The sequence below is a fragment of the Neopsephotus bourkii genome, unplaced genomic scaffold (assembly GCF_033783945.1).
Source record: "Neopsephotus bourkii isolate Nb327-2 ecotype Australia unplaced genomic scaffold, CSIRO-AGI_Nbou_v1 NB_107, whole genome shotgun sequence".
NCBI classification, from domain to species: domain Eukaryota; kingdom Metazoa; phylum Chordata; class Aves; order Psittaciformes; family Psittacidae; genus Neopsephotus; species Neopsephotus bourkii.
Window position 1 is genome coordinate 13,450,185 of NW_026900624.1, and position 21,361 is coordinate 13,471,545.

The following is a 21,361-nucleotide window of genomic DNA, read 5'->3' on the forward strand; positions in this document are numbered from 1 at the left end:
CTGTGAAAAGAGCTTTTGACTGGAAACGTGCAGCACAAGGGAAAGCCTTATGTTTACTTTGCTTTGGCTTTGTGGCTGTCGGTCTTCTTCGGCAGCAGCACAGCCTGGATATTGGGCAACACACCACCCTGTGCAATCGTCACTTTGCCCAGCAGCTTGTTGAGCTCCTCGTCATTGCGGATGGCGAGCTGCAAGTGCCGCGGGATGATGCGAGTCGTCTTGTTGCCGCGGGCCGCGTTGCCCGCCAGCTCCAGGATCTCGGCCGCCAGATACTCCAGCACGGCTGCCAGCTACACCGGGGCGCCGGCGCCCACCCCCTCCGCATAGTTGCCTTTGCGCAGCAGGCGATGGACGCGGCCCACGGGGAACTGCAGTCCAGCTCGCGACGAGCGCGACTTGGCCTTGGCACGCACCCCCCCGCCCTGCTTCCCGCGCCCGGACACTTCCACTCTCTAAGCCTGCCAGCGCTAAGAGCGCCCAGCACCGCAACAATGAAAAGTGACGGCGCTCCTCAGCTATAGTCTCGTCTCCCCGCCCCGCCCCTTCAGTGATAGGCTGAGAAGTAAGTCTTCTCTGCGCAGCCAATCAGGAGCTGAATCGAATTCTAACCAATAGCAGTCGGGCACAGGCGCGTTATGACGTTTTGTTATGCTGTTCACCAATGATAGAGGCAACGGGAAGGATGCTTCATTTGCAAGAGCGTGCTATAAAGATGTGGCCCCCGGATCAGTACACTGCGCTGCTTTCCCGGCTCTTTCAGTTCCTGCGCTGGGTAGCTCTGACACTAGTGCTTGCTGGAATGCCTGAGCCAGCAAAGTCCGCGCCTGCGCCCAAAAAGGGCTCCAAGAAGGCGGTGACTAAGACCCAGAAGAAGGGCGACAAAAAGCGCAAGAAGAGCCGTAAAGAGAGTTATTCTATCTACGTGTACAAGGTGCTGAAGCAGGTGCACCCCGACACGGGCATCTCCTCCAAGGCCATGGGCATCATGAATTCCTTCGTCAACGATATATTCGAACGCATTGCTGGCGAGGCCTCGCGCCTGGCGCACTACAACAAGCGCTCCACCATCACTTCTCGGGAGATCCAGACGGCTGTACGGCTCCTGTTGCCGGGTGAGCTGGCGAAGCATGCAGTTTCTGAGGGCACCAAGGCTGTCACCAAGTACACCAGCTCCAAGTAAAACATCTCACTGGCATTTTAAATCCAAAGGCTCTTTTGAGAGCCACCCACATTTTCAATAAAAGGGCTGTCCAGTCAAGTTAGCCTTTAGTAGTTTTTAATGGAACTTTAGCTTGAAGTAAGTTTTCAAGTGCTGCTTCGGATTGTGACAAAACATTCTCCCATTCTGTGTTGGGGAACATACTTTATCTGGGCATCAAATTACTTGCTATAACTAAAGATTTTACGTTTTTTGTTTAAATTGTACTTCCAGGCAATAATTGATTTATGAAGTTATTACAGTTCACTGTTTAGAGTGTTGTATTTCTTGTGCAATACACTGCTGTTTTAAGCCTGTTCATGCTGTGTGCATTGTGAATTGAATGTTAAAAGTCAGGAAGTAAAATTATTAATAATGGGAATTTATGCATGTGCAGCTTTTTAGCTGCTATAATAACATTTGCCACTTGATGGTGCTCGGTCTTTTTTTATTATTATTATTTTTTGTATCAAAATGAGATGTGTCCCCAGTGTACTCTACTGTAAAATAATTTATGTAGTAAAAAGTGCAATTCATCTTAATAAGTTGTTACCAGGAGCACAGTGATCAATACTGCACAGAAGTCCTTTCTAAAAGTTACTCCATCAATTTTCTTAATAATTCTACTGTGCATGTGATTTAAAAAAAAAAAAAATAATTTTTTTTGCATAGCTTCTCCCTGTTGGGGAAAAAAAAAAAATGAAGACAACATTTCATCTCTGACCCCTCCTATATTTAGAGGTCATTCATAGCATTAAAGCTGTTAAAGACTAAGAAACTAACCAGCGTGGGCTAAATTTGTAAGCTATTGGATTTTATCATAAAGGTACTAATCAGCCTTAAAGTCTTTCAGGCTCAGACTGAAGGCTTTCTGAATCACTCTCTGACTCCCTGAAAATTTGCATCTACAGCAGCATTAGATATTGCTTTAGATGGAAATTAAAGCCATTATCACCTTCCCTCAAACTGGATCAAAGAATCCTGAAATTCAAGCATATTCTGTGTTCATAAAGGGATCACAGAATCACAAAAGTAGGTCTCTCTAGTACTGACTACATGTTGTTTCTTAGTACAGGTACACAAGCAAACACCAGATCTCTTCTCTTAAATCTGTCACCAATTTATCAAAGTTAATTTCAGTTTGAAGGCTGATGGGGACCTCTCAGAATAGATTTTCATGTCCACTGAGAAGAAGTATCCTCCACATCCTGTTCTTCAGCAGCTTCAAACGGAGCTGAGAGATCTGTTCTCCAAGTGTCTTAATGCAAACTCAGAATTGAAGCTTGTACGATCCAAGCCTCTGTATATATGTCCAATACCTACAGAGATGAATGAACCGTGGAATATTCCAGTCTCTAGATTTTTATTTTTTTTTCTTTAAGGGAAAGCATGGGTCACTAGAAAGGAATTCTTGAAAATATATACCAAAAGTGCTCATCTTCTGATATGGGTAATGATCACGAGAATAATTTGTGAGTGGCTTTTATTCTCTGTAGACACGTAAAAGACAAATTCAGTTATGTTGTCCTAAAAAATAAAATACATGTATAAAAAAAAAAATGCTGTAGTTTTAACTACAACTATCAGAGGGCATTACTGTTACCTGAATAAAAGGAAGATCTCAGTGGTGCCTTTTGGCCTCCCAGTTCAGGAATCAGTCTGCATTCCTTTTGCCTTTCCTGGTTTTGTACGCTCTGTGGTGCACAGTTCATTGCTCTCAAAACAGCTTTCACAATGTCCTGAGTTCAACTGTAGCTATTATTTTTCGTCCCCTTTGTAGCTGGTGCAGTGCTGTTTTCAGCTTTAGTCTGAGAACAATACTGATAACACACTGATGTTTTAGTTGTTGCTAAGTAATGCTTACTCTGATCAAGTACTTTTAGAGTGCCATGCTCTGCCAGTGAAGAGGGGCACAAGAAGTAGAGACAGGACACCTGACCCACACTAGCCAAAGGGGTATTCCATACCACATCATGCCCGGTATATAAACTTGGTGGAATTACCTGGAAGGCCCAGATTGCTGCTCAGATTGGGCTGGGTATCGGTCAGCAGATGGTGAGCATCTCTTGTGGGTTTGTTGTTTTTTTTTTTTCCCCTTCCCTTTTTACTTTTATATTCTCTCCCTTTGTGATTTCCCATATCATTACTGTTGGTGGTAGTAGTAATAGTTTTGTGTTATAGTTCAGTCATCGGACTGCTCTTATCTCAAGCCATGAGTTTACATTCTTTTGATTCCCCCCAAACCAACGAAAGCAGGGGAGGAAGGAGGGAGGAGAGTGAACTAGCAGCTGTGCCTCTGTGTGGTTCCGAGTTACTGGCTGTGCTTAAGCCATGACACACAGTAAATTCCAAGTATCCTTATTTTCTAAAAAAAAAAGGTCTGTTTTGGTATGTGAGATTATTTCCATGTTTATGAAACTCTTCACAGAAAAGGCAATTTTACTTCTTTCAATGTCAGTATGAATGATAAGAAAATATTAGGGGTCTGTAATGTAGGCATAGGATTTCAACCTGTGCACACACATCATCAGATCTTATTCTAACACATTTGTTATTTTTCTGTCCATGCTGAGACCAAACTATCTCAAATGTAAAAACTAAAAAAATAAAAAAAAGAATCAACTACTGTGGAAAATTTGGTGTACTTTTTCTTTTCATCAGAGGCAAAAGTAGTAGAATTTAGTCTCAGCAAGAGTAACAAAAAACAATTTAATTATACAGGAGGATGTGTTCAAAATGAATGAATAAAATATTGTGAATATAAAATTATATAACTGCATATTCTTCACTCATTCATATTCTTTAGTATTCTTCCCTACTCAGTTCAAAGCAGTGTTCCTTGTATTTTGAAATTCACTCTGCCCAAATAACATCACCAGCAACAGTAAGATGGCACAGTTTTCAAATACATCATCCCAGTGTAGTAGGAATTATGTTGCAGCCACCCAGACCATGGTAGGAATTATGCAGATGCCCCCTCAACAGGGCTTATCCCCAGGTTCCTCCTTGAAGAACGTGAGTCCCCAGTCCACAGCGTAAATAAGTTGTTTATTTATCCAACATGCAGAGCAGCTCAAGGTGGATGCCCCAAGTGAGACCTCTACTGCACATCACACCCCCCAATTATACCTGTGCCACCCAGCACTCAATCCCCAAGTGCAAGCCCTTAATTCTGGTTAGTGGTCTCTTGATTTCTTATTGGCTTCCTTGATTGCTGGGCTGTTCTGAAGTTATCTCATTCTCTTGGATTTGTTTCCTTGGTCCTTATCTTCTTTATTTCACTCATATCTGACAGATTCATCTAATTCTGTCTTAGCAGCATTCGTTTTACCAAAAAGTTTACTCTCAGTGACCTAAGGCTTCAATTATTTTATCTACTAGTGTTAATTAAGGCTATTAATCCTAATAGTTCTCAGCACTGGAAAATGCTAAAATACATAATCTATGAACAGGCTCTTTGTGTTGTGTCTTTACCTGCCCTCCATATCTATCTTCAAAATACCTCTTCATTCACAGCGACTGAAATACAGGGTACATTTATTTTTGTCAAAGTATATTTGTCAAAATACTCGGTTTAATATTAGCAACTTTTCTGGTATATCAGATTATCAGAGTTACTTTAGTTTTGTCCTGTATCAAATAATTAGCCATAAAGAATCCTGAGAAACGATCCAAACAGCTACAAAAGTTCCCTTGTCTTTTTTGTAACAGAATTATGATGTTAGTAGCATTCTTGCAGATTTCTGTTTCTTCTAGATCAGCACACCCTACAGAAAAAGTTGTATTTCTCATTCATCATTTTAATCATTAAAAGTGTGAGTTTGTTTCTGCAAAAGTGAAATACATCAGCTGGGCGAACAAATAACTGACTGAGCAGAAAATCAGAAACATGAAGTAGATGCTATATCTTATCCACAACCTGAACAAATCACAGACTGGATTTAGCAATTTTATACTCCTTCCTGCCTTTTTTTTTTTTTATTTTTATTGATAAAATCAATATCTTCCCACCTATTTATGAAATTGTTTTTTCCTAATATGCAGAGATTATAAATTATTGCAATGTTGGTTTCCCAGAGACTTTCTTTTTCAGTTTTAGTATAAAAGAATATATTTAAAAAATAATCAGGATTGAGGGAGACAGTATTAGCTGCAGCAAGGGAAAAAGATTCAGTCCTATACACACCTGGATATAATGCTTTGGGCCAGGAATGAAAATGGGCCTGGAGGATTGTGCTGCATCGGAGCACAGTTCAGGTCAAGATGTGACACATACCTCACTGGAGAGAAGAGTCGGAAGTGAAGGGGAATGCAGCTGGGAACAACCTTTCTAGCTTCCCAGCTCACACACCTACAAGGAAGAAACACTACAACGAGCAGGTTTGGCTCCTTCCTCGGACTGGGATCACAGAATCAGAGGCCTATGTAGGTGGAAGATTTTTTTTTTAGGGTTTGGTTTGGGTTTCTTTGGTGACTGCAAAGAATTATTTAATAGCCTGTCCAGATAGAGAGGTTGTTCCAAAATTATTCCTTGTAAAAAAAGTGGTACTACATATTAGGGACAAAGGTCCTCAATTAATTTTTAACACAGAAGTCTAGACATACTCGTATTTTTAAACTAGAAAATAAGCATTTTGTGTGTGAAAGGAGTATCAGAACACCATGGAATTTTAATCACCAATAAAATCCACAATATTTTTTATACTTTAGTCCTACTTGCATAGCATGTAGATTTTGTGCTTGAAAAGGAGGTAAGAAAATGGAAGAAAGAATTAAAAAAAAAAGAAAAAAAAAGAAAAGAAAAAGAAGGGGGCACACTTGGAGAGTTACTGCTGAAATTTGAACATCAGAGTGGAGAATTTTACGCTACCTTTGTGCAGCACCGAAGCTATGGTGAAACTTCTTATGTCACTTATATGCATTCTTTTCCTTTTCTAGCAAGTAGCAGCAACTGAAAAGTAAAACAGTCTGAACACTCCACATGGTAGGTTTGGGGGTATTTTGCCTCGTACGCTCGGGGCCCAGCAAGGTTAGCATTTTTAATCATCTCGCTCAGGAAAGAGGAAAAGTATTACCATAGGAATCACAAAGCCTCAATGTTTCTGCACATTGAAATATGGCTTTTATAACAGCTATCTCCTCCTGTGCTCCAAGCACCAGCAAGACTGGACCGACAACACTGCAGGCAGCCCTGGGTGCCTGGGCTCAGCTCAGCTGGCTCAGGAAACCCAAACAATTTATATGAATCGGTTCTGCTCCCTACATACAGGGGCTTTTAAACTCTGCCTTTAGAAATTGCTAGTACAGCTCTCTTTGAAGAAGTGAAATGGTTACAGGGGTGTGAGGCATATTTAGCTCCTGGAGTTTTAGCCTTGACAGATACTTAAATGTCATGCAACCCCTCCCCTGAGATGTGTATGTGTTGTACTTCAGGCTTACAATAGCAGCTTCTAATTGTGCATTTATCGACTGGACAAAAATCCAACAATAAGCGCTTCTGAAATGCTGATACAGTTGATCAGAGCGATTAGCACTTTACACAACACCATGAAGGCAGATAAGTAGTTTACTTTTTTTTTTCTTTTACAGCATTTCCCATCTGATAACATTTGCATGAGAGAATGTATTTCTCAGCAGGAAATAGCATAGGGTATAAAATGACATAAAAGGGACATGGGGAAGGTTCGAAAGGCCTGGGACGGAATTACAGCATTTCTCTGAACTGAATAATATGGGCTCCACTTATCCTACAGGTTTATTTCTTGACAATGAAAGAGTTAAAACCACCTCAAACAATGGAAAAGTGTAAAGGATTTTGAAGTCCTGAAAAATACTCTGCCCTTCTCGGAGACATCCGACCCTTTTCTTTGCCTCTCCCTGTGGTTCCCAGGAGTCTATGGCAGCGAACGAGGGTCGGAAGATGCCGCAGAGCAGAGTGGCCTTTTGAGGCAGATCACTCCTTCAATCCCCATCTCTAGCACCAACACGGGGCTCAGAAAAGTCTCAGCTTGCCACGGACCTACCTATAAACCCAGAGGGTTTCGTCATCTGAAGAAACGAGGCTTCCTAGGGGAGACTGTCCGCTCCATCATCCACCACCCACTGCATTGACTCAGCGAGGAGCCTGAGGTCTCCTTCTGTTAGCATACCCAAATTAAACTCTTGGGTTTAAATCGCACAGTAAATCCCATGCTGCTTAAAAGATATTAAAAACCCTTCTAGTGTTTTGATTCTTTTTTCTGCTTCCCTCACTCCAGGAATAAAACGCACAGCGAAGAAAGAAAATTCCTACATAATTCATTTCAAAGTGTAGACAACTGTTCAATCCAGACAAAACAGAGCACGCCCCGCTTTCCCCAAGGGCGACTGGGGAAGAAGAATGGGGAGCCTGACCTTCTGGGGTTGAGGTAGGTGTGGGGGACGGGTACCAGCTATCTTTTGCTGGGGCACTCGAAGCGCCGGCTCCTCAGAGTCGTTAAGTGGTCCCATTCATGGGCTGGAAGAAGTAGATTTCTCTGTCTCTTGATGGCAGGCATTTCCACTTTCCTCTCCCATTCTGCTGTAGTAAAAACTAGGTAATGTTAAAAAAGTAACCACGAATCCATCTGTGGAGCTTGCAGGAGGCTGCAGATCTTCACACTCTCACACTGTATATGCACACATATTTTCAAAACTATCTACCCGCTTACCCTAAATTTTAGTAAAGCACCTTTAAGTATTATCTTCATAAAAGCGTCTACCTGTGCAGCAATTACTTGGTCTTGTGGCCCTTCAGTTTAGACCTCACATAGCCAGATCCCAGATAGAGAAATTAGATGGAATATATAGTGCTTAAATGCACTCTATAATAAGGATATAAAAGTAATAACTACAAAAATAATAATGAATACTCTAAATCTGGCATTAGTGTGTTTGTGCTGCTGATACCAGAGCATTCATTTGCAAGAGAAAGCAATCTGAAATACTGTCTGCTTGGAAGTTCCTACAGTCTGAAAACTAGAATTTAAATTCTTTCAGACAGCTTTGAGGTGACACACGTAGCCAGGGACTTCACGGTTTTTGCTACAATCCCCAGTGATTCTGGTACGCAGAGAACAGTTTTGTTAGGTATACCAAATAGAGGGGAGAAAAAATGGGTGAGCTTATTACTGACTCAGTTTTAGAGAAGCTGAACTCAATGAATACCAAGTGCGCATATATGTTAGCCCACATCGCTCTTCCTTATTCTAAAGGACAGAGATGGGGAAATCTGTGGGCACGTTGGAAACCACTCCTGTTGCTCTGGTCACACAGAGCTCATCATTAAGGCCATATCCACCCCTATGAAGTGCAGAAAATAGCCCCAGGAAAGTCAAGAAGCCAGCAGCTACCGCAGCCAGCAGCCTGCATAAGATTTTAAGGCCAAAAAGCAGACGAGAACTCCACTAAAACCAGAAGAAAAATACTAATAAAAAAAAAAGAATAAATAAAAAAAAACAAAGGGCAAAAAAGACAAACACACACCAAAAAAAAAAAAAAAAGAAAAAAAGAAAAAAAACCACCGACATAAAAGCCCAATGGAAACAAGTAAGGCAGCCCCACAGCACAGAAACAACTTCGAGGCAACAATGCAGGAACAGCAGCAGCTCTTTAAAGAGCCATATACCTTCTAAAACGAGAAGGGAACTTGAAACACCCCAGCCCTCATATAGAAGATACTGAATTCAGGCACTAGTACCAGAAACGGAAGAAAATTAAAAGCAATAGTCCACTTCGCAGTAAAATACAGCAGCCATCACCATGGTAGCATGTCACATTAAGCAGCTTGATAAAAACATTGGTAACCCTGCCCTGCGTGAAATCCTTCACCGGTACGCTACAATTAACTGCTAGAGAAAACCAGTACCAAATCTCTTACCTAGTAACATTAATACACAATGCAAAACGGAAAATAACAAGTAAACTAAGGCAGGGAACATGGATCTTTTTGTTAAAGAATTGGTTCTGGGCCAGTGAGGAACAACCAGCTTCCTCAGGGTTTGGGGGTTTGCCTGTGCTTTGCACCACCAGAGTTTGAAAATCACAAGTTGCCCTGAGTTGAATAGTAATCAACTACTGTTTGACAGTCTGCAACGAGACAGGAAAACAAAGTAGGTTGATACAAAGCATTTGTTTTATATTGTTCACTATTAAATATTACATAGAACATATGAAAAAAAGCTAGAGCTCACTTACTCCTCAGAAGGAGCAATGTTTACTTCACTCCCATACACAAATGTAACCGTACTACTGATATTAAAATGAAGATTTCCCAAAACAGTAAAAAAAATGTAATCCCCTCCCAACAGGGAGCAAATTTACAAGTAAGAATTAATATTAATCAAACTAACTCTCTACCACAGAAAATCAGATAAAACTGCATAGATAAGGCCTGAAGAAAAAAACAGCTTACATGCCTGTAATTACATTTATCAGAAACAAAGAAAACTGCAGTGATTCAATTCTTGTTGTCGCGGGCCGCGTTGCCCGCCAGCTCCAGGATCTCGGCCGCCAGATACTCCAGCACGGCTGCCAGGTACACCCGGGCGCCGGCGCCCACCCCCTCCGCATAGTTGCCTTTGCGCAGCAGGCGATGGACGCGGCCCACGGGGAACTGCAGTCCAGCTCGCGACGAGCGCGACTTGGCCTTGGCCTTGGCACGCACCGCCCCGCCCTGCTTCCCGCGCCCGGACACTTCCACTCTCTAAGCCTGCCAGCGCTAAGAGCGCCCAGCACCGCAACAATGAAAAGTGACGGCGCTCCTCAGCTATAGTCTCATCCTCCCGCCCCGCCCCTTCAGTGATAGGCTGAGAAGTAAGTCTTCTCTGCGCAGCCAATCAGGAGCTGAATCGAATTCTAACCAATAGCAGTCGGGCACAGGCGCGTTATGACGTTTTGTTACGCTGTTCACCAATGATAGAGGCAACGGGAAGGCTGCTTCAGTTGCAAGAGCGTGCTATAAGGATGTGGCCCCCGGATCAGTACACTGCGCTGCTTTCCCGGCTCTTTCAGTTCTTGCACTGGGTAGCTCTGACACGAGTGCTTGTTGGAATGCCTGAGCCAGCAAAGTCCGCGCCTGCGCCCAAAAAGGGCTCCAAGAAAGCGGTGACTAAGACCCAGAAGAAGGGCAACAGAAAGCGCAAGAAGAGCCGCAAAGAGAGCTACTCCATTTACGTGTACAAGGTGCTGAAGCAGGTGCACCCCGACACGGGCATCTCCTCCAAGGCCATGGGCATCATGAATTCCTTCGCCAACGATATCTTCGAACGCATTGCTGGCGAGGCCTCGCGCCTGGCACACTACAACAGGCGCTCCACCATCACTTCTCGGGAGATCCAGACGGCTGTACGGCTCCTGTTGCCGGGTGAGCTGGCGAAGCATGCAGTTTCTGAGGGCACCAAGGCTGTCACCAAGTACACCAGCTCCAAGTAAAACATCTCACTGGCATTTTTAATCCATAGGCTCTTTTAAGAGGCACCCACATTTTCAATAAAAGGGCTGTCCAGTCAAGTTAGCCTTTAGTAGTTTTTAATGGAACTTTAGCTTGAAGTAAGTTTTCAAGTGCTGCTTCGGATTGTGACAAAACATTCTCCCAGTTTTCTGTGTTGGGGAACATACTTTATCTGGGCATCAAATTACTTGCTATAACTAAAGATTTTACGTTTTTTGTTTAAATTGTACTTCCAGGCAATAATTGATTTATGAAGTTATTACAGATCACTGTTTAGAGTGTTGTATTTCTTGTGCAATACATTGCTGTTTTAAGCCTGTTCATGCTGTGTGCATTGTGAATTGAATGTTAAAAGTCAGGAAGTAAAATTATTAATAATGGGAATTTATGCATGTGCAGCTTTTTAGCTGCTATAATAACATTTGCCACTTGATGGTGCTCGGTCTTTTTTTATTATTATTATTTTTTGTATCAAAATGAGATGTGTCCCCAGTGTACTCTACTGTAAAATAATTTATGTAGTAAAAAGTGCAATTCATCTTAATAAGTTGTTACCAGGAGCACAGTGATCGATACTGCACAGAAGTCCTTTCTAAAAGTTACTCCATCAATTTTCTTAATAATTCTACTGTGCATGTGATTAAAAAAAAAAAAAAAACCCAAAAAAAAAAAAACCCACAAATTTTTTTGCATAGCTTCTCCCTGTGGGGAAAAAAAATGAAGACAACATTTCATCTCTGACCCCCTCCTAGATCAGAGGTCATTCATAGCATTAAAGCTGTTAAAGACTAAGAAACTAACCAGCGTGGGTGAGAAATTTGTAAGCTATTGGATTTTATCATAAAGGTACTAATCAGCCTTAAAGTCTTTCAGGCTCAGACTGAAGGCTTTCTGAATCACTCTCTGACTCCCTGAAAATTTGCATCTACAGCAGCATTAGATATTGCTTTAGATGGAAATTAAAGCCATTATCACCTTCCCTCAAACTGGATCAAAGAATCCTGAAATTCAAGCATATTCTGTGTTCATAAAGGGATCACAGAATCACAAAAGTAGGTCTCTCTAGTACTGACTACATGTTGTTTCTTAGTACAGGTACACAAGCAAACACCAGATCTCTTCTCTTAAATCTGTCACCAATTTATCAAAGTTAATTTCAGTTTGAAGGCTGATGGGGACCTCTCAGAATAGATTTTCATGTCCACTGAGAAGAAGTATCCTCCACATCCTGTTCTTCAGCAGCTTCAAACGGAGTTGAGAGATCTGTTCTCCAAGTGTCTTAATGCAAACTCAGAATTGAAGCTTGTACGTTCCAAGCCTCTGTGTATATGTCCAGTACCTACAGATATGAATGAACCGTGGAATATTCCAGTCTGTAGATTTTTTTTTTTTTTTTTTTTATTTAAGGGAAAGCATGGGTCACTAGAAAGGAATTCTTGAAAATATATACCAAAAGTGCTCATCTTCTGGTATGGGTAATGATCACGAGAATAATTTGTGAGTGGCTTTTATTCTCTGTAGTCACGTAAAAGACAAATTCAGTTATGTTGTCCTAAAAAATAAAATACATGTATAAAAAAAAAAATGCTGTAGTTTTAACTACAACTATCAGAGGGCATTACTGTTAGCTGAATAAAAGGAAGATCTCAGTGGTGCCTTTTGGCCTCCCAGTTCAGGAATCAGTCTGCATTCCTTTTGCCTTTCCTGGTTTTGTACGCTCTGTGGTGCACAGTTCATTGCTCTCAAAACAGCTTTCACAGTGTCCTGAGTTCAACTGTAGCTATTATTTTTCTTCTCCTTTGTAGCTGGTGCAGTGCTGTTTTCAGCTTTAGTCTGAGAACAATACTGATAACACACTGATGTTTTAGTTGTTGCTAAGTAATGCTTACTCTGATCAAGTGCTTTTAGAGTGCCATGCTCTGCCAGTGAAGAGGGGCACAAGAAGTAGAGACAGGACACCTGACCCACACTAGCCAAAGGGGTATTCCATACCACATCATGCCCAGTATATAAACATGGTGGAATTACCTGGAAGGCCCAGATTGCTGCTCAGATTGGGCTGGGTATCGGTCAGCAGATGGTGAGCATCTCTTGTGGGTTTGTTGGTTTTTTTTTTCCCCTTCCCTTTTTACTTTTATATTCTCTCCCTTTGTGATTTCCCATATCATTACTGTTGGTGGTAGTAGTAATAGTTTTGTGTTATAGTTCAGTCATCGGACTGCTCTTATCTCAAGCCATGAGTTTACATTCTTTTGATTCCCCCCAAACCAACGAAAGCAGGGGAGGAAGGAGGGAGGAGAGTGAACGAGCAGCTGTGCCTCTGTGTGGTTCCAAGTTACTGGCTGTGCTTAAGCCATGACACACAGTAAATTCCAAGTATCCTTATTTTCTAAAAAAAAAGGTCTGTTTTGGTATGTGAGATTATTTCCATGTTTATGAAACTCTTCACAGAAAAGGAAATTTTACTTCTTTCAATGTCAGTATGAATGATAAGAAAATACTAGGGGTCTGTAATGTAGGCATAGGATTTCAACCTGTGCACACACATCATCAGATCTTATTCTAACACATTTGTTATTTTTCTGTTCATGCTGAGACCAAATGTCTATCTCAAATGTAAAAACTAAAAAAATTAAAAAAAGAATCAACTACTGTGGAAAATTTGGTGTACTTTTTCTTTTCATCAGAGGCAAAAGTAGTAGAATTTAGTCTCAGCAAGAGTAACAAAAAACAATTTAATTATACAGGAGGATGTTTTAAAAAGGAATGAATAAACTATTGTGAATATAAAATTTTATAACTGCATATTCTTCAATCATTCATATTCTTTAGTATTCTTCCCTACTCAGTTCAAAGCAGTGTTCCTTGTATTTTGAAATTCACTCTGCCCAAATAACATCACCAGCAACAGTAAGATGGCACAGTTTTCAAATACATCATCCCAGTGTAGTAGGAATTATGTTGCAGCCACCCAGACCATGGTAGGAATTATGCAGATGCCACCTCAACAGGGCTTATCCCCAGGTTCCTCCTTGAAGAACGTGAGTCCCCAGTCCACAGCGTAAATAAGTTGTTCATTTATCCAACATGCAGAGCAGCTCAAGGTGGATGCCCCAAGTGAGACCCCTACTGCACATCACACCCCCCAACTATACCTGTGCCACCCAGCACTCAATCCCCAAGTGCAAGCCCTTAATTTCTTAATTAAAAGCAGTAGTCCACTTCGCAGTAAAATACAGCAGCCATCACCATGGTAGCATGTCACATTAAGCAGCTTGATAAAAACATTGGTAACCCTGCCCTGCGTGAAATCCTTCACCGGTACGCTACAATTAACTGCTAGAGAAAACCAGTACCAAATCTTTTACCTAGTAACATTAATACACAATGCAAAACGGAAAATAACAAGTAAACTAAGGCAGGGAACATGTATCTTTTTGTTAAATAATTGGTTCTGGGCCAGTGAGGAACAACCAGCTTCCTCAGGATTTGGGGGTTTGCCTGTGCTTTGCACCACCAGAGTTTGAAAATCACAAGTTGCCCTGAGTTGAATAGTAATCAACTACTGTTTGACAGTCTGCAACAAGACAGGAAAACAAAGTAGGTTGATACAAAGCATTTGTTTTATATTGTTCACTATTAAATACTACATAGAACATATGAAAAAAAGCTAGAGCTCACTTACTCCTCAGAAGGAGCAATGTTTACTTCACTCCCATACACAAATGTAACCGTACTACTGATATTAAAATGAAGACTTCCCAAAACAGAAAAAAAAATGTAATCCCCCCCAAACAGGCAGCAAATTTACAAGTAAGTATTAATATTAGTAAAACTAACTCTCTACCACAGAAAATCAGATAAAACTGCATAGATAAGGCCTGAAGAAAAAACAGCTTACATGCCTGTAATTACATTTATCAGAAACAAAGGAAACTGCAGTGATTCAACCTTTCATGACCATTGTGGGTGGCTCTAAAAAGAGCCTTTTTGTCCATTTTGTTTCTTAATTAGGCTCATTTAGTTTTGGCTTTGTGGGTGTCGGTCTTCTTGGGCAGCAGCACAGCCTGGATATTGGGCAACACACCACCCTGTGCAATCGTCACCTTGCCCAGCAGTTTGTTGAGCTCCTCGTCGTTGCGGATGGCGAGCTGCAAGTGCCGCGGGATGATGCGAGTCTTCTTGTTGTCGCGGGCCGCGTTGCCCGCCAGCTCCAGGATCTCGGCCGCCAGATACTCCAGCACGGCTGCCAGGTACACCGGGGCGCCGGCGCCCACCCGCTCCGCATAGTTGCCCTTGCGCAGCAGGCGATGGACGCGACCAACGGGGAACTGCAGTCCAGCTCGCGACGAGCGCGACTTGGCCTTAGCACGCGCCTTCCCGCCCTGTTTCCCGCGCCCAGTCATTTGGAGAGCAGTTCAATAAAACCACTATCAACACCTCCAACAAAACAATCCTAGTCGTCTCCGCCCGCTCGTTTATATATGGCTCTGTGGGAGCCGCAGCGCCTTCTCTGATAGGCTGTGAAGGAGTACATATTTCTTTACAGCCAATGGCAACGAGGATCGACAAGTGTCCAATAGGAGATTTAAGGTCTCTGTGACGATCTGAATAGGCATTTCCAGCCAATGGCGATATTGAGCCGCTGCTGTGCCGGCACCTGTATAAAAGGGGCAGCAGCAATTGGCGCTTTATTTTCACGTGTTTTGTTTGTAGTGTGGTCTTGCGGACGTGTTTGTTTTCTAAGAATGCCTGAGCTGGCTAAGTCTGCTCCTGCGCCCAAGAATGGTTCTAAAAAGGCGGTGACCAAGACCCAGAAGAAGGTCGACAAGAAAGGTCGCAAAAGTCGCAAGGAGAGTTATTCCATCTATGTGTACAAGGTGCTGAAGCAGGTGCACCCAGACACGGGCATCTCCTCTTAAGGCTATAGGCATCATGAACTCCTTTGTCAACGACATTTTCGAGCGCATTGCTGGTGAGGCCTCGCGCTTGGCGCACTACAACAAGCGCTCCACCATCACTTCTCGGGAGATCCAGACAGCCGTGCGGCTCCTGCTGCAGGGTGAGCTGGCCAAACACGCAGTCTCTGAGGGTACCAAGGCTGTTACTAAGTACACTAGCTTCAAATAGTGTCTGTTCTCTGGAGAGACTAGACAACCCCAAGGCTCTTCTAAGAGCCATTCACTTTTTCAATAAAAGAGCTGTTTCTTTGACTTACTGCATTCTGCGGGTTTTCCAGGAAGGAAATAACAGTAACATAAAAATACTGTCTATTTCTGTAAACCTGGATATAAGTAACCAATTCCAGTAAAACGATGCATTCTGTATTTGCTACAGGAGCAGATATTTCACGATTCCCGAAACAGCCTTAGAACCCTCTTCCCTTTGGGGTGGGGGAAGCGATTTAAGTAGTGATCTGTGGAGATGTTCCCATTAATGTCCTATATAAGCATGCAGCCGGTGTTTGTTCTTCCCCCGTGAAACACTCTTAACAGGAAATCTGTGAGCTGGGAACATAGAAAGCACAATACGTCTCAGGGTGACCTTACGATTTTTTCTTTTTTCAGCAAAAAGCTTCACGCTGGACTAGTTTTCGGGTAGCGTTCTCGTGGGGGACAGAAGAAACCAAACCGAGGGGCTTTCAAGGCGTTCTCTTCCTAGATCCGCGCAGCCCTGCCTGCTGTACTGATCTCTGCTTGGGCTCTTCCTCCATTGCCCCGGTTTCCCGGGCCTAGTAAATCACCTAGCAGGGCAGAGAGAGACCGCCAAGACCCAGAGCCTCGCAACTGCCGGGCTGGGTTAGACCTGAGTGAGAACTTCACGGAGTTCCGCAGCAGGCGCGCCCGGCCCGGCCCTGAGAGCTGCCGGAGGACGAGGATTGGTCGCGGTGGCGCTCGCGGCTCGGCGCCTGTCGTCACTTCTCCAATACATGCTCCTCTGACGGTAGCCGACCCGTACCACAGGGCGGCGGAGCAGCCGGGGGACGTTCTTGTTGCTGCAAACGACGACTGCCACCTGTACGGTTACCGAGAGGGAAGAAGCAGAGAACTGGAGCAGGGAAGAAAAACTTTGTTGTGTGAAGGAGTCTTTCCCGGCAGTCGCCATGCGGAGAGACGGCGGACAGGGGGAAAAGGGGAGGTGAGGGGGATGGGATTCAGTAGAAGGCGAGTCTGAGGCAGGAAGGGCGGGGCTGTGTGGGGGTCGTTGAGCTCTGTGTGGTTCGTTTCGGGGAAGTGCAGAGCAACGTTTGTGTTGGGGTGGTAAGAGTTAGGAGTCTTGGGTGGTCGGGCTCTGGGCACAGACCGGCAGCCTGCTTACTGCAGCGCTGGATCCCCGGCCTCCCTCCACGATTTCCTTGAGCTCCAGGATTTATATTGCTGCAGCTGCAGTCCTGAGCCTTGTGCACACGTATGGCAGTGAAGGAAGCTCCGGCCGGGGCAGGATGGGAGGCTCCGGCAGAGCCCGCAGCCAACGGATTGCCCGGAGACCTGAGAGCACCTTCGCTCCGTGTGGCACTGGAGAGCCTGCTTAGGCCGCCCGGCACTGTGCCTTTAAGCGGATCAATCTCTCCCCACAGGCTACACAAGGGGGAGATTATCTGGGAGGCGCACACACACCGTCCTTTCCTTCGTACTCATGCACACAGATTTGGCAGGGAAGCCACCTGTGGAAGTTTGACCCTGGCTGGATGGCAGGTACCCACCAAAGCCACTTTGTCATGCCCCTGCTCAGCTGGATGGGAGAGAGAAAATACCACAAAAGGCTCCTGGGTTGAGATAAGGACAGGAAGAGATTACTCACGAGTTACTGTCAAGTGCAAAACAGACTTTGCTTGGGGACATTAATTACTAAACAAATCAGAGTAGGATAATGAGAAATAAAACCAAATCTTAAGAACACCCCTCCCTTCTTCCTGGGCTTAACTTCACTCCTGACTTCCCTACCTCCTCACCTTCAAAAGCACGGGGGAATGGGAATTCTTCTCAGGGGGAGGACTCCTCACACTCTTCCCCTGCTCCAGCATGGGCTTCCTCCCATGGGAAACTGTTCTTCATGAATTATTCCAAAGTCAGTCCTTCTGGCTTCAGTTCTTCATGAGGTGTTCCAGTCCTCAGGAACAAGCTACTCCAGCGTGGATCCCCCACAGGGTCACAAGTCCTGCCAGCAAACCTGTTGCGGTGTGGGTTCCTCTTTCCACAGAGCCACAGGCACTGCCAGGAGCATCCTCCAGTGTGGGCTTCCCACGGGGCCACAGTCTCCTTTGGACATCCCCCTCCTCTGGTGTGGGGTCCTCCACAAGCTGCAGGTGAGATCTGTTCCACTATGGACCTCCATGGGCTGCACATGATACCAGATTGAACAAGTATTGCATTGTGGATAGAGAGACAGTCAAGGCTGAAAGGATTCTCAAGATAAGGAAGGCATGCAACAGAAGAACCAGATGTCTTCCTTCAAGCAGATGTGGGCCTTCCTCTTTTCGATAAGGAGAAAGAGAAGTAAGTAAATGGCTGCAAGAGAAAACTGCTAGATGAACCACTTAGGTCACAAATTTGCCCAAACAAGAACATGTAGTTAATTGGCGAGACTAAACAAGCACTCCCATGTCCTTAAATAACAGATGTCCATAAAAGGGTAAAATGAGATATTTCTCCCCAAGTGACCACCATGACCAGCAAAGACCATTCTTTAAATTCACAGTGCCTGGCTTTATCTACCCAAATTACTATATGCAATGAGAACTGGGTGGGAACTTCACAAATTATGATGAATATATATATATAATAAATGTACGTAAGCTGTAAACTGTCTCTTCTTGGTGTACATGATAGGTGGAGTGATTCCCATATGCACCCAATACCTCAATAAAGTCACATCAGTTTTCTAACCTGTCATTCTGGTTGGAGAGTTTATATTACTGGATTTCAGTGGCACATTGGGACAGCCTGTCTCTCCATGGTTTGCACCATGGTCTACAGGGGAATCTTTGCTCTGGTGCCTTGGGCACCTCCTCCCTCTCCTCCTTGGTGTCTACAGAGCTGTTTCTCTCACATACTCCCACTCCTCTCCTGATGAAATTGCTTCTGCCCAGTAACTTTTTCCCCTTCTTAAATACTTTATCCCAGAGGTGCTATCACCGTTGTTGGCAGACTTGCAGTTGGGCATGGCCAGCAGTGCGTTCACCTTGGAGCTGGCTGACACTGGCTCTGTGTATTCTCATCTGCTGCTGCTCTTCTAATAGAAGCCACCCCCACAGCCCCCTGCTACCAAAACCTTGCCACACAAATCCAATACACCACTCTTCTCTTAGTTACCCATTAGTTAGTACAAACTGATTTTCTGTGTTATTCTTATCTGTCCAAGAACAGCTTCATATGGTCCCTTCAGAGTGGAATAGTTAACAACAAAGGTGAGAATATCTTGGTATGAGGTGGGGATACAAGTTCCTTTTCTCAGTGGCGGGATGCAGTGCCTTCTCTCCTCAATCCTATGGCAACCATCACTAATATAAACAAATATTTTTCCAAACAACACAGCACTTACATACTGCCTATGCTCTTAGAAAGCTGTATTATTTCAGGATTTTCTTTTTATTGAGTTGAAGAGGATCTAAATTAAAACCCTCTTCTCATTGGATTTTTTTTCAGACATGTGGCAACTCTCTGTCATTTATTGCCTGCCAGTGTCTTTTTCCTAACAGACACCGGTGTGTATTGCATATTGTCTGGGAGAGAAAGATAAGTGCCATGGAAAGAGATGATCAGAAACAGCTGGGATCAGCATTAGAAGATGTGGAGAAAAAAATAAAAATAAAAAAAAAATCTCAGGTACTGTCAGTGAATTTTCCTTGGGAAGTTGCTTATCAACTTTCCTTGGCAGTCGTAAGTGTAAGGAAATAAAAACATACAAGCCACAAAGGTTAGTTTGATGTCTTTCTAGATGGGAACTAAATTGTATGTATGTAGCTGAAAACGGGTAACCTGAACTCATTGCTGCGGGGGAGGGGTGAGGGTAGGGGGGGGGGATGTACCAACCCCCTGACAAAGGAAATGGGAAAGTATCTAAAACAAATAAAGGGATTTGTAAGTGTGAAAAGAGGGATTTTAGCACACTTTTGCCCTTGCAAAGCCCCATCTTTCCCACAGGAACAGCCCACAGAGATATGCAGCCAGCCTAACCCTCTCGTAACTTTTGTTGTGATTTCAGTTCTTACGGAAGAACTGATTCCCTGAATGCACACTGACATTTGGAAGGGAAGTTCTGGTTGCCAGTTCTATGCAACAGAAAATCCAACCCTGGGCCTGCAACATAGAGCAAAACCGCTTTATTCATCACATGAACTGTGTACAGGCAGATTTTATTGCAGTCTGCTTGTGTTTCTGTATCCAAACTCCATCTCCATAAGGACAACATGCTTCTTGTTGCTAGGGCATATTTTCTCCCTTTTCATTTGCCAGACTTGAAGGTGGGTAGCTTGAGAATTTCTCAAGATCTTGCCTTCCACCCACTGGTTTTAACCGGGTTGAATTTAGGCTCAGGTTTTACTTTACATGCCATACCTGCGCATGACCTCATCCCGGCCTCATCCCTGTGGACTTGCCCAATGATCCAGGGCTGTGGCTGTCAGTTGCTACAGCTCAGAATCGTGATTCAATGCCATGAATCAGGAATCAGGACATTTGACGAGGCAGGGAAGAGGTGGCCCAGTCACTGCTACATCCCTGCCCCACTCATCATGTGTGGGGGCTGTGGGGCTGTGTCCCTGTTGATGGCAGCATGGTCCTGCCTGCCCAGCTGTCCCTCTTGCCTTCCAGTTCACCTGCCCTTGCAAGGCAGCCCCCTCCTGCTGCTCCCCCACAAACTTTGTTGAACTTGTTTGTCCACCTAGGAATGTATTTCCTGGAGATAAATTAGACTTAATATAGAATCTCTCCCTTTACAAACACACATCTGTCCCCATCTAGTGTAGCACAGGTAAGAGGATTGACGTAAAAACTCACCCACTTCCAAGCAGTTCATGAGACATCAGACTTCACAGACCACTTTTTCTACCTTAACATGCCACCACCTCATGTACCTGATGGTGGACTAATATCAGGGCAGGCTCCCCATGATTTCCACAAAAATGACCTATTGCTGACTTAGAGTGACACAGCTGGATATAGTATCTACTTCCATGAATACTGGCTGCAAAGTATCATAGGTGTTGATAAGAGCGGCCTTTGATCTGTTCTGTCCTTCCTTCCTCTTTCCTTCTCCTGTCCTTTTGCCTTCTTACCTCACCCATCTGAAAGTGCCTCCTGTTTGTTATTCCACTTACCCCCAGGAAGTTGCTACATAGCAGCACTCTCCCATCCCCACTCTTCCATTTCTTTCTTGCAGCATGGAAGCGATGCCTGTCATTACTGAATATGTAGCGTCCACCTCTTCCCTGCCTCATCAAATGTCCTGATTCTTGATTTGCGGCATTGAATCACGATTTTGAGCTGTAGCAACTCAGCCAAAGAATGTGCTGAACATCGCTGTGGTTGGCCTACAGAGACAGAAGAAATTTGTGGTGGGTATTATTAAGCACCAGAGAAGACAGATTATTTCTTCATCCAACTGAAGAGATTATAGTTACCATCCTCACTACCTTGCTTCAGTTGTCTGTGTGCAGTCAGGCAATAATAAAGAGATGGACAAAGGTGAGAGCT

The 21,361-nt window shown here is 43.8% G+C and overlaps 5 protein-coding genes and 2 pseudogenes across 5 annotated transcripts in view; 4 read left to right on the forward strand and 3 right to left on the reverse strand.

Annotated features, from left to right (window-relative positions):
- Window positions 1-21,361, forward strand: part of DDX47 (DEAD-box helicase 47) — an 82,370-nt gene that overhangs the window by 14,205 nt on the left and 46,804 nt on the right. The gene's annotated exons all lie outside the window — the stretch shown is intronic.
- Window positions 20-452, reverse strand: LOC133213907 (histone H2A-IV-like; annotated as a pseudogene).
- Window positions 683-1,258, forward strand: LOC133213916 (histone H2B 1/2/3/4/6-like). The gene has a single exon (XM_061356515.1). It carries the CDS (start codon window positions 683-685, stop codon window positions 1,178-1,180), a length of 498 nt encoding a protein of 165 aa, XP_061212499.1. The 3' UTR covers window positions 1,181-1,258.
- Window positions 9,675-9,920, reverse strand: LOC133213927 (histone H2A.J-like; the record flags this gene model as incomplete). Its single annotated transcript, XM_061356527.1, has 1 exon — window positions 9,675-9,920. A coding segment is annotated over one exon (246 nt), but the record flags the coding sequence as incomplete, so codon positions are not given.
- LOC133213935 (histone H2B 1/2/3/4/6-like) lies at window positions 10,130-10,726 on the forward strand. The gene has a single exon (XM_061356540.1). The coding sequence runs from the start codon at window positions 10,130-10,132 to the stop codon at window positions 10,646-10,648; it is 519 nt and encodes a 172-aa protein (XP_061212524.1). The 3' UTR covers window positions 10,649-10,726.
- LOC133217137 (histone H2A-like) lies at window positions 14,613-15,089 on the reverse strand. Its single transcript, XM_061362301.1, has one exon. The coding sequence runs from the start codon at window positions 15,071-15,073 to the stop codon at window positions 14,684-14,686; it is 390 nt and encodes a 129-aa protein (XP_061218285.1). The 5' UTR covers window positions 15,074-15,089; the 3' UTR covers window positions 14,613-14,683.
- Window positions 15,416-15,797, forward strand: LOC133217168 (histone H2B 5-like; annotated as a pseudogene).

Bases quoted from the DNA above. Each gene is read 5' to 3' on its own strand.
- LOC133213916 (XM_061356515.1), top strand. From the start codon at position 683: ATGCTTCATTTGCAAGAGCGTGCTATAAAGATGTGGCCCCCGGATCAG.
- LOC133213935 (XM_061356540.1), top strand. From the start codon at position 10,130: ATGATAGAGGCAACGGGAAGGCTGCTTCAGTTGCAAGAGCGTGCTATA.
- LOC133217137 (XM_061362301.1), bottom strand. From the start codon at position 15,073: ATGACTGGGCGCGGGAAACAGGGCGGGAAGGCGCGTGCTAAGGCCAAG.